Below are 13585 nucleotides of genomic sequence, written 5' to 3'. Positions count from 1 at the left end.
CTTGTACAGTGCAGTGCAACATGTGGTAAAGGCACCAGAATGCGCTATGTCAGCTGCAGGGACAATCAAGGCGGTGTTGCTGAGGAGTCTGCTTGCTCTCACCTTCCCAAACCACCTGCACGAGAAGTGTGCTCTGTTATATCTTGTGGACAGTGGAAAGTACTGGAGTGGACTTTGGTAAGAAGCAGTTAATAAATATTGGCTTTAAAGATTAGGTGATTGCAAAATCAAGGTATATTTAGTAAGTTCTTTGCCTAAATACACCTGCTTCTTAAATGTTACTGTGTAGAATCAGTGTCTTTCACAAAGCATTTTTCATTTAATTAATTAATTTGTTTGTTTGTTTGTTTGTTTATGAATGTATGTATTGATAAATAGTTCTAGGAGCAGAACTGCCCTTGGATTTTTTAAATTAGTGAAAATGTTAAGGTATAGACTTAATTTACACATGTTTTACATCAGAATTACATAACCAGAGAGAATTAGATTTTGTGCTCACAGATTGAAGCAATCTGCTATAGGGTGTGGGGCGGGGGTTGTGGGAGAGACTTTCGGTTTTAGTTCTGTCAAAGTTACTCAGTGAACTTAATGCAGACTTAAATAAAGCAGGAAGCCATGTATTTAGAGGCCACAAACCAACCCAGATGAGAATTGCAGCTTTCAGTTTTACTCAAGGGCTTCATTAAAATTAAACAGGGAACAAAATGCTTAGTGTGAAAAATAACAAAGACATTAAGCAATTTATCAGGCAAAATAAGTCAACAAAATTTCATCGTCTTCCATCGATCTCTCCCCTTCACAACCATTCCACAATTATCAGCTCACAGTTGTACAGTTTGAGAGACTATGCAGTCAATTTTACAAATTTGTATATTGCATTTGGGTTAATGGCCTACAGCTTGTGCTGAATCATGACCAGGGTATTCTTGTCTTGTACCAAGTATTTTACTTAGCAATATGAACAGGGACGTTTCTAGCCTTTTGGGGCAGGATATGATTTGGGGGGGCCCCCTTCACTTTTTTTCCTGATCCCATTTTTTACAATGACATATGTTTAGTGGTTTACGGATTCTTGCCCCAGGCTCAATCATAGTCAGCAGCACGTGTGCATCATGTGTAGTCTGAAGCCTGTCAGTTAACAAAGGTCCTGATTGATATTTATTACACACTTTGCAGGTTTAAATCAGTCTATCTAGACCAGCGGTTCTCAACCTTTATCAAAATGAGCCACTCTGAGCAATGACAAAAAATTACTGTGCCTATGTTGCAAAATCATTAATAAAAAAGTAGGAATTTGATCAATACAATATGAGTTGCAGAAGCAGGCTTTACATTTTGAGATCAAAAACAGTAGAAATGGAAACAGCTAAACTAAAAATGTACAACCATTTAAGATACATGACACAAACCAATTCAAGATTTATTCCATATAATATTCATTATTCCTACCTAATCAGTGGGAGGGGTGTGTTTGTTTCCTCAATGCCCATAGTAATGGGATTCGGGGTTGCAATTTAGACACAGACACATAAGTCATCTTCCAAAGAAAGCAGGGGGCGATATTTTCTTTGAATTGCAGTTAATGCTGAGAAGCCACTCCATGTAAAGTCCAGTTTTCGACTTTTGCGTTTGCTGGCACCTCCCCTGCTGCCCTCACTTCAGCTTGTATTAGACACTTTTCTCCCTTTCTCACAAAATGATCATTTTCTCACAGGTTCTCTCAAAGCACGCTGCTGAATTTACTTATATACTTATATAATAACGTAAAATTATAATTCATTTAGGAGCGCCTTTCAGGGTACCCCAGGACACTGTACAAAACTGTCATTGTTGCTTCGGAACAGAAGAACTTTAAGCAAAAGCGTATTTATTTATTTATTTATTTATTGTTTTAGAATATAATGTTTAACATATATATATATACATTTTCTACACTTTCTTTTTAATTGTAACTAGCTCGAGCCTTCCTTGACACACTCCTGCACCCCCCTTGGAAGGTGCAATGCACAGTTTGACCTAGACCAAGCTACAATTGTCAAATCCCATTTGCTGATTTTAACTTAATAGCTAATTAGCTAACTTGATAATTGATGCTGCGGAACTAGGTTGCAGTGTTATAGCATAGACTTTTACTGAGGCAGAAAAAAGAAGAAAAAGAACAAACCTCTTCAAGGTATAACTCGCTACAGATGCAAATACACAGCCACCATGTTATAATGAAACGCTATTTGGTGGCAGGTAAGGTGAACTTGGACTGTCCACTTAAAGTAACGAGAAAAAACAGATAGGTATAGCTACACATAAATGTCATCATCATTGAAACAGTTAGTATGCAAGCTAGCTTCTGTATAGCAATAAAAATGAAGCATAATCAAAAATCATTACAATACCTTTCTCTTGTGCTCGTTTTTCCTTCAGTTTATTTTTACCCTTTTGTGCACCAGGTTGGTGCATTCTTGGTCTTGTTTCTGCCATTATAATTTGATTGTGTCGTAATCCTATATATTTCTTTTTTTCTACTACACCCAGTGCGTACCAAAACCAGATTGATGATAGGTTTCTAGAGCAAAACTTATGTTTGATTCCATGATCAAACATAAAATCCAATCTGAAAAAAGATCACTGTGATCAATTATAGAAAATAATTTAAAATATATTCAATTTATTAATTATTAGCTTTTGCTAGGCGGCCCCCTAGCGGCTGGGGGCCCTAAGCGGTCGCTTATGTCGCTTATGCCTAGAAACGGCTCTGAAAGTGAAAATCCAGTTGAACCAGGCTTGGGTTTATCATTGGAAAGTGTGGAAAGTTCAGTCATTTTTGTTTACCTGTAGGATAGTCATTTTCAATGTAGCAGTACCCATAATGACAAAACAATAGGATAGTCAAGGGCTGTTTCCAGTATTGAATATTTAATTTAGTAACTACCATCTCCTTAATGTATTCCATTACCTATTAATCTGTTCACTCACTGGAGTAAATCCCTACAAAATGTAAGTGTAATGAATAGGTTCTAATTATGTGGCCTCTAAATCATGGATTGATATCAAATTCAATGATTCTCCAAAGATTATTTCCTAATTTCCTCTAGTTTCTTTTCACTACATTCTGTTTTTCTAGCATTTATTTAAATTAAAAGCATTACATATTTCAGTTCTTCCTCTATTTTGTTCCATTACTGTTTTGATTTAAAGTAAATCTTGAATATGTATGTGAATGTTTATTGTTTATTATTATTATTATTATTATTATTATTATTATTATTATTATCATCATCACAGCATTACTGTCTGTATCATTTTCAAAAATGCTTTACCTAACAACCAAAACATTGATCCCATCTAAAATATGTTTTTCACCATTGGAAGAACGAAATTAACAACTTTTATTCCACAGGAATTCTGCAAGTGTCTATCTGAATATTTTTCCTTCTCCTTTGCCGGTGTGTTTTTTCAGTGCTCGGTGACTTGTGGTCAGGGGAAAGCCACCAGGCAGGTGGTGTGTGTGAATTTCAGCGAGCAGGTTGTTGACGTCAGCGAATGTGATCCAGATGATCGTCCAGCAACCGAACAGGACTGTGCCATGTCCCAGTGTCCCTCACGCTCCACTGATCACGGGAGGTTTCCCTCGAATGTAGATTTGCGAATAAAGGTGCCTTCACCAGGGAATTCCATCCGTAACGCCGGCCGGGGGCAGACACATGGATCTCACCAGTGGAGAACAGGACCCTGGGGGGCCGTGAGTACATGTCTACCTGTTTGTAACTCCAGCACTGTCCATATCTATCTCTACTCATGTTTCCAAGACTAACAGTGTCGTTTAAAGGTTTACAGTAACAATACCAGTAGTGAATAACATGTATACATACCTCATTGGATTGTTTTATGTCCATTTAAGCTTCAAGTGTTGCTGACTGGCAGTTCAGTCTTAACTCAAACCTTATATTAAATGCAGGTCCATGGCATATATTTTGTACTAAATCTCCTCTTTTCTGCCAAGGATTTTACATTGCAATATACAAATATAGTTGTTATTATAGTGTTATTATACATTAATACAACACAAGTTTACAATGATGATATGAAAATGTCATGATTGTGTCTTGACTTCCAAAGAAAATTAAGAACAATTAAAAAATACACGATCACTACATTATCAGTAACTTTTCTTCATTGTTTTCCTTATCTAGGTGGCATACAGTTAGTAGATAAGTCCCCATGAGTAGGTCTAGAGCACCCTCCTATTAAAGTATCCCTGTTTGTGATTTCTCCCTTGCAAGGACTCTCTCTTTCTCTATTATACATCTACATGCATGTACTACCTCGGTATCCCACTGATTTGAGCTTTAGGACTAATCTTTCATTGTGCAATTTGACAAAGGCTTTTTGAAAATCCAAATTGATTATGTCATATGCCCTGTTAGTATCCATTCTTGTACTAACTTCTTCAAAGACGCCATGGAGCTTGGTCAATCAACATCAACCTTTTTTGGACCCATGCTGACTGTTTCTGATACTATTTTTACTGTACAGATGAACATCAAATTTAGCCCTGATTATTGATTTATAATCTTATACGTCGTATACACAAGGCTAATTGGTCTCTAATGTCATATCGTTTTTACTTACTTATCACTGGGAAGTGGGCATTTTTAGTACTCTAGTTAGCTGTGTTTAATAATTCGTCAAGGAATACAAGCTAGTGGATCTAATTTTCTTATTTTTGTCAGTCAAATTAGTAATTGTGCTCACAATTAAATTTGTTGAATTTAAAAGTCCATATTCCTGCTAACACACCCTTTGATTTTGGCAATCCCCCTACAAAATGTGTCTGGTGAAGTCCTAACCATATTCTTAGTTTTCTAGAAGTGAACATAATATTAACAATTTCCCTAGTTGTACATTGGACATTAAGCTGTGTTTCCAGGTTGCTGATAATTCTAACTTATTTTTGATGTTTACCCTTTGGTAAAAGCATTTACTTTGAATTCCTTTGAAAAGCGTGAAAACAAAAGAAAAGAAAAATCTTTCAACTATTTTTTAGTGTTTGTTTAAGACACAACTGCAGCCCATATTCATTTATAGTAAGGAGCTGATCTGTGTACATGAATGTGCTGTTTGAATATAGTGCTGAAATTGTCCATGTACTGCTCTCATTTTCTGGTGTTTGTTATGACAGTGTTCAAGTACTTGTGCTGGGGGATTCCAGAGACGGGTAGTTGTTTGTCAAGATGAGAATGGATATGCAGCTAATAACTGTGATGAGAGGACAAAACCCATTGAGCAGCGATCTTGTGAATCTGGACCCTGTCCTCAGTGGGCTTATGGTAACTGGGGAGAGGTACATTTTCTTGTTTATCATATGTTTATATTTATATTTTGAGTTATGATTTAATTCTGTCCTTACAATTAGAATGTTGTATATATGTATACAGTTGAATCTTGATTTTAAATTCAACCCAGTTTTGAAATTAAAAGGATGCAAAGGTATCATTTACCTAATTTTAAAGATTTGAAAGTGCTGCATGTAGACCTTAACATAATATAACATTATATATAAGGTTAAATGTGACCTGGGCTCTGTTTGGCTCCCTAATTGAGATAAGTATACATAAAAAATAAAGCACCGAATAATCCAACATGCATAGTTTATAACATAAATAGATTTTATGTGCATTAATATGTTTACTTGCTTTGTTTATTCTATAGCATATATACAGGTATGTATGTATATTAAATGGCATCAAACATGTTGTTATTTGTGTCACTTTATCCACTGTTTTGCAATCAGGCTATGTCATACCACACATAGTTCTCTTTCAGACAGTAGAGGGCCTAGAGAGGGGGTGGGGCTAACAAATAGGTAGAAGTTAGATAGACTACATTACTGAACTGTGCCTTGTTTATTGACAAATCCTGTGTTCTTCTCTTCAGTGTACGAAGCCCTGTGGCGGTGGAATAAAGACCAGGCTGGTTGTGTGTCAGAGGCCCAATGGGGAACGTTTTAATGATCTGAGCTGTGAAATTCTTGACAAACCTCCAGATCGAGAGCAGTGCAATACACAAGCTTGTTCTTCAGATCCTCACTGGAACGCCAATCCTTGGAGTTTGGTACGATCATAAATATTTGTATTTTTTAACCTTTTAGTATATGGAGCTTATCTGTACCCCAGTTTAAAGAGGAAAAAAGAAAAAAAGTCAAGGGGAGAATAGCACTCGTGCTAGGATAACTGTGTCTTCCCTGTGCATGCTATTGATGATTGAAGTTAAGAAACATGTGCAATCTGTCAAGTTGTACATTTAGAACAATAATAGACTGGGAACATACTAGAAAAGAGGTCTTTAACATAAACGTGCCTATTTATGAAACCAAAACCAAAAATTATAGGTTGTGTAAGCAACCCCCTGTTATCTGAAAAAGAGGACACAAACCAGAGGGGGAGGGGTTAAGCCATTTTCCATGGTACCTCATACGAAACATTTTTCTGTCAAAGCTGCCTATAGGCCCATGCATGTGTCACTCAAACAGCTCCTTCCTGTCTGTATAAATGGTGATGCACAAACCTGACCTTCCTCTTAGTCTGAACTTCCATGCAACCTTTGGGTAGTGTTCTCTTTTTCAGATAACCGGGGTTGCATACACAACCTGTGGTTATCTTTCAGTTCAAGAACACTACCCAAAGGAGGAGGGGTTACTGTATCACCAAACTGTCGCAAGGGAGGAGGGCAGCAGACTGGTAAGGAAGCCTGCCCTGAGGCAACACTTACAGGTCCTCCAGCACTCTACGCATCTGGTCAGGTCCAAGGCAGATGGAGCAGGAGGCATGGCCACCCTCTGGGGGCAGGGAGCAGTGGCTCCTTCGTTGCGGTGTGTGCTGTGGAAGCTTGCAGGAACGCTAGCATACCGGATGTGGCACCTGCCATTGTGGGGACTAAACGGCACGCCAACCACTGAGATTCCCCACACAGGATGTAGAGCGCCTAGCAGAGCTCAAGTCACTGTAAAGCTCACTCCACCCGGCAACACAAGCTCACCACTGCAACTGTACTGCACCAAAGCACCAAGTAGCGCCGAAGCACCGACATGGGAGGCACCGAACACCACCGAGATGCACCGTACAAAAGTGCTGTAATCTGTGCATCGGGCAGCTGTGCAGGAAAACATAGTGCCATGCGGGCTTTACAGGCCTAGTCGCACCAATGCACCGGGAAGCGCTGCACTGTCTGTGGTGCTAGAGGGCACCGAGTGTGAATAGCACACTGCAGCCACGGGGCCAGACACTCACTCAGGCCACATCCAGAAGTAGCAGAACAAGATCTACAGGTGAAACCGCAGGCTGTAGTGCAAGGCAAGCCAGCGGAGGAGCCCCTCACGCAGTCTTCATGGCAGACTGGTGAGCCGCAGGCCGTGTAATGCCGTGGATGTTACAGATGCTGTTTCTGTCCCTGTACTGTGGAGAAAATTATGAAGGGGAAAACAGGCCACAGCACAGTCTAGTGATACTATATATATACATATATGTAAAACCAGAGACCCAGCAACTGAGGTGTGGCCGGCACGGCGTATTATTTATTAATAATATACACATAATTACAGTATATATATAGTGTGGGGGGTATGTCCAGCACTGGACATTTACAGTACAGTTTGCGGCAGTCTCTAGCCAGTTACAATATATACAAATATAGCTATCCGAAGGAGAAATGTATATACCACAATAGAAAAAGCTTGGGTGTAGAAAAGCTTTTTAACTAATACAATTAATAAATTAGGCAGGAGAGACTTTGCATACAACCTGAGGTCTTCCTGGCGAAATGACAAAGTTCTGGTTCGTGCATCACAAGTTATACAAACAGGAAACAGGAAGGGTCTGTTTGAGTGACACACACACGGGCCTATAGGCAGTTTTGATAGAAAAAGGTTTTGTATGAGGTACACTGGAAACAGGCTTAACCCGCCCCCCTTTGGGTAGTGTTCTCAAACTGAAAGAGAACAGCTATGACACTATGCAAAATGTCCTGTTACTGGTATTAATGTTCTCTTCTTATTCAGGATTAGTAATATATTTCAAAATCAAATAAACATTTTAGGTTTTTGAAAAATAATTTATTACTTAAGCATTTTCTGTTCTGGTGTATGTAGCATATTATATGAAAATTAACCTTGCAGTTCCTCTGCAATGATGTTTTATCTATAATGTCTATTTTCTGTAGGCTTAACATATTGATAAGAAAAATGTTAATTGTATGTCAGGAGGATGTTTTGTTAACACAGAAAACACTGAGAGAGGAATTCACAGTCTGTAAAATGTCAATGCCATTACTTTTTCAATAGATTAATACACATACTTGAAATACATTTGAGAATGTATGCATTCAATAGTCCTCTGTTGTATTTCAAGTTGAGATAGTGTTTTCCTTCTAGAACATTTGGTGCTAACAATATTTGAAGTAGGTGACTTTGCTAGATTTCTCCAGAGATGTTTACATCCTTATAATGTAGGTATACTGGAAAACCTTGATAACTTCAAATGTAATGTGCAGGAGTGTGTACAGGTTTTTATGTTTTACCATTTGGTTTTGATGGTTTGATGAAGGAATGGCAGGTTACATTGTAGTTTTGTGTTGTCAAGTGTTTTGTTCAGGGCACCACTCATGTAACAGTGTTGAACAATCATGAAAACAACGGCATATTGTATTATAAAGCACTTTACTCAGAAGGTGTTATATATGAATAGCATTTTAAGTATTTCGATATTCATGTGTATCTCATTTCTGTGGGTATAACCAAAGTAACTCAATCCACATGTGAAAATGTGCTTTGCCATACCTCACTTGAAAAGAAAAAACATTAACTAGCCATTCATTTATATTATTTTAATGGTGCTTCTTCACTACAAGGGAGAAATCTATATACCTTTATGATTTATTATTATATTTAAGGTCACACACATGGGTGCTACATATGTTTTTAGTATGTAAAATTCCACATTTTGGAAAACATATCGACTGCTTTTATTCATCTTCTGATGTTTATTTTCTTTTTAGTTTTTTCATGTATTTAGCTACCATTCAAGGTGACAAATGTTCAATTTAAGATGCATTTTTTTAAACTGTCATTGAATTAGTAAACACGATGTGAAGACTTTTGTTCAGTCAAATTATATTTTATCTGTCAATACCATGTCTATTTAAACTTCAATAGAATATTGTAACAACATTTTACAGACTTCCAAAAGCTACAGCAACAAGGGACACATTGTTTTATCTTTGATAATCAGTCTCTAAGCCAGTCATTTGTGTCTACCTCATTGTCATGTAATATTGCCCTCCTCTCTTCCATGCGGGCATGAGGCTGGTTACAATGATTAACTAACTTTCTGGAGTGACAAACCAATCACTTTGAATGTTTGTTAATTTTTGGTCATTAATGTTGTGTAACTGAAGCAACATTTTAAGATTCATAATTTAAATACAATTGCAGTATTAGCTGAATTGTTTCAGTGTTGTGGATTTTTTGTATATTTATGTAATTATTTGTATTTATTTTTTACTTCAGTATAATGCCTCTAATGTTAATATTTAATTTTTATATAAATACTGCATACTTTTACGTTGCTTAATGTCAAGAGATAACAATTAAAGAAAAGTAGAAATATTATACAAATGTTTATTTGGTTTATGTTTTTGTATAACACTGCACATATTTACACAAATGTTTGGTATTAAAACATGCACTGTTGCATTATAACTAGTGCCTTTAAAGTTTTTTTGATATATATATAGGAAAAGGGCAATTTGATGTGTCAGTTTATCTATTACATAAGTAACGCTGCCTGAATCTGAAATTAATCTGACCAAATATTTCAAATAAAAAAATTAAATAATCCTCTCGAATATTTAAAATGCTTCTTCCAGAGATCCAAAAATAATTAATTTAATGTATCTTCTTTACCGTAAACGTATTGGAAATATTTTCAAAAATGCTAATTAAATTCTAGATAAGATAAACTGTCGTAAATGTGTACAGTAATTTTGTAATTTGCATTTATGGCAATACAAATCCCTTTGTCATGCTTAATGTATGACATACAAAATGTTTTTAATTTTACAAATATTTTCTTTCTATTAAAACGGATTACCTTAGCATACTTTAAAGATATGTATTGAGGTACTCAAATATCATGCAAGTTATCAAGTTTTGCATCCTGTTTATCATAATCTGAATATGTGGACAATTATATTCTAAAAAATAACTATTATGCTTTAATAAATTAAATGTAGGTTATGCAATCTTTTACAGATTTTTTTTTTGTTATACTGGTTGAAAGTCTCTTCACATCCTGATAGCAATCAATAATTTAAGTGGTCTAAATGTAAAATATATATATATATATATATATATATATATATATATATATATATATATATATATATATCTTCTGTGGAAGGGACAGGACTAAAAAAGGATCGACCAATCATTGCATTCTGTCCGAATGTAATGATAGGATGTCCTTCCTGTCTGTCAATCTATATTTGCATACCGCCGCGCACCTTGTTCGCGCAGCGAATCACACGTCATCAGCGCGGGAACCTTGACGCTGTGCAGAGCGAGCGCGAGAATGGAAGGCGAGCTGCAGCTACTATTTTTAAAAACATAATAACCGTAAATAAGTTATTTACATTCGTTATTATTGTAATGTCTAACCTGTGAATGAGACACGTCTATTGAGGTATAGAATTCAGTGTGGCACAGATATGTGTAGTATATTATTATAAACACTGTTCAATGTGAGTTCATCAATGGCATGTAAATCTGATCCGGTGATCAGTCTGTCAACATAGTTAGCACGATATGACTCCTAAAGCTCATCAATGTTAAAGAACTCCGTGCAGTTCACTTTTAGTCTTGTAACAGAGTAATACTGCATCCCGGAGCCCAATCTAGACTCTAATCAGCTTGAATGGAGTTTTTGGAATTACACCTTTTCACATTCTTCTTATAAGAAAAACGTTTCAATTCAGATTCTGCTGTCTATAATGTTGTTTTAGCATGGGGGGATGAATGAAGATTGAAAATCACGTCACAAAGAACAATTAATTATTACTATAAAACACATGTATTCATGTGTGTATTATATGACTTATGTAGTATTCAAAATGGTCAAATGATTAAGCAATAACTAAACTGCAGTTGTACGTTTTATCACTATATTGTCTCAGGTGGAGGGGTTTAGATACAAATAGTTTCCGTTCATGCTTGTTAATAAATAAATATCCTTCCACATAGATGTTACAAACTATACTCTTATATAGTACAGTACAGGTACAGTACTTGAGAGAAGTTTAATGATTAATTCAGCCCAGTATTTTTACATAAATGCAATGTTAACTACAGTATATGGACATAAACTCAATATAAAATTAGCTAAGGTTTTTGTTTATATGATTTGAATTATTTGTTTTGTATGATTCAATACAAATACACCTTTTAATTATTACAATTCATAGTTTGAATTGGTTTATTGATGTTACAATCTGCCTAGGCTTCCACTATTGTTATAATAGCAGTGTAAGATTTAATACATTTATTAAAATATGTTTTTGTGTTTTTGTTTTCCATTGTTTCTTTTGTTTGTTCACAATGTGAACAAAATAAACTGACTTGAGAAAAGAATTGACAAATTATGAAGATGTTGATTGTATGGTTACAAATAGCCTACAACAATGTAATTAGTCTAGAGCATAGATTTCAAAAGTCACATACACAGTAACAGGAGGATGTGTGTGGAATATTGAGTTTAATATTTGGCAAGAGTGTTTGCTAAAATGTATACAACATGCTGTGTAACCTTTAATGTTATAACCTTTAAAAGTTGTTACAGTTTTGCACTTGATACTATATATATATATATATATATATATATATATATATATAGCCTATAGTGTAGTTCTACTCAGAGAATGTATACATATATAAATTCAAAACTAGGGGACTGACTTTTATTAAGCTAGACACAATTACAGTCTCTGTTACTGTAGATTTTTCAAAGTAGTGCATGGATGATGTTTAGAGTTGGTCTGCTTAATTTCAAGGATAGGGCAGACCACACAGTCAATGACAGAATAATCAAAAGCAGTTAACCTTATGTAATGAAAAGTAAAATGCAACTTACCTCAGTGAGTGATTTATGTGGAGTATATACAACATAAAATCCATTTAAATGAAACTGTGAGATGTTCAATGCATCTCCATTTCAAATAATTTCACTAAGAAAAATAAATCTTTAAAGCTACAGTGTTGAGTGTAAACTGAACCCCAGTGTAGACCCATTTGAATAAACACAATCAAGAGAGAGGCAATGCGTTTTCCATCAGGACGTTATTTTGTGTATTTTATTAAAAATAGCAAATGAACAGTGGAATGTGTTACCTTTAACTTGAGGTGGAGTTATTGCTTAAAGCATAGGTATTGTCAGATTGTGGGTACCTGACTATTCTATCTAGGGAACAATTCCATATTTTTTTTTTTAATAAAACATATTGGAAAAAGTAGCAGAAGAAATAGGTTACTGAAGAACATTAATTAAAAATAACTTATTGTTCCCATGTTGAGTTTCCTGAAGTAACTGGTTCTTCCAGCTGCATCTTCAGAAACAGGATTATTCGGGTCAAACCTCAGCAATGTCTTTTTGTACATAAATCACTACCCGTGGCTGAAGTGCCCTTTCATACAGTTTGTTCCTGCATGTGGGACACATCTGTGTGAAAATGCTGGATTCAAAGGGCCTGGGGATGTTTGAACTGGATCTAATGCTGCTCTTAAAAAATCTCAGCATAAGCATCTAGCCCAAGAATCCACACACTGAAATAGTTTTGATATTTCTTTTATGAGAAAATGCATGCTTTGCAGGGACGGGACCATAATGCGCTGAAATGTTGAAAGTTATTAAAAAATCAATAAAAAAACATTGTTGAACTTATTCAAATGAGTGTGTCCAGTGAGTTTTACACGTTTAGTGTGAGTTCAATGATCATACGAAAAATGCTGTGTATTGTATTCTAATTACAATCACCTCCAAAAATATGGGGGGGGGGGGGGCATTAATGGAATGCCAATGTATTATGTTTGTGTTTGTTTCTTATAATACAATGATCAAGTTATCTTAGTACTTTTATTTTTATGTCTATGGGATCATCTCTGTAACTTTTTTTTTTTTCTGTGAAAGGATTTTAAATATTGAGTAGCAGTCCAAGCCTTTCTCTTGCATTTGTGAATCAAGGGAAATTAATAGAAACGCTGTGCTGAAAGTACAAATACATATAAATGATATATTTATCTGAGGGCTCATACATTGTTAATTTATATATAAAAAGCAGAAGTAGGTGATACCAGCATTTCAGCATAATTTCCAACTAATTGTACTTTTTGTTTAACATTGTTCCAAAAGGCAGCTACACTTTTATTGTTATACTTGTGATACTTAAAATAATCATTAATGCAAGTTATTTATTTTCATTAAAGTCTCATAACAACATTTACAAAAACAACAAAACAACTAAAGACTATGGACTGCTAGGAGTTACA

The 13585-nt window shown here is 35.5% G+C and overlaps 1 protein-coding gene across 2 annotated transcripts in view; it reads left to right on the top strand.

Annotated features, from left to right (window-relative positions):
• The window catches only part of adamts9 (ADAM metallopeptidase with thrombospondin type 1 motif, 9), a 50405-nt gene that overhangs the window by 21889 nt on the left and 14931 nt on the right, over positions 1 to 13585 (top strand). The window contains exons 25-28 of one of the 2 annotated variants that reach the window (XM_066697991.1): positions 10 to 177; positions 3455 to 3736; positions 5177 to 5338; positions 5932 to 6108. In XM_066697991.1, coding sequence (XP_066554088.1) covers positions 10 to 177; positions 3455 to 3736; positions 5177 to 5338; positions 5932 to 6108 — 789 coding nt within the window. Of the gene's footprint in view, positions 1 to 9; positions 178 to 3454; positions 3737 to 5176; positions 5339 to 5931; positions 9645 to 13585 lie in introns of those variants that run through there. The other variant, XM_066697992.1, reaches the window with a different exon arrangement.

This window comes from Amia ocellicauda, chromosome 3 (assembly GCF_036373705.1).
Source record: "Amia ocellicauda isolate fAmiCal2 chromosome 3, fAmiCal2.hap1, whole genome shotgun sequence".
Classification (NCBI taxonomy): domain Eukaryota; kingdom Metazoa; phylum Chordata; class Actinopteri; order Amiiformes; family Amiidae; genus Amia; species Amia ocellicauda.
The sequence above is the reverse complement of the archived record's forward strand: the minus strand, read 5'-3'. Positions and strand labels throughout refer to the sequence as shown.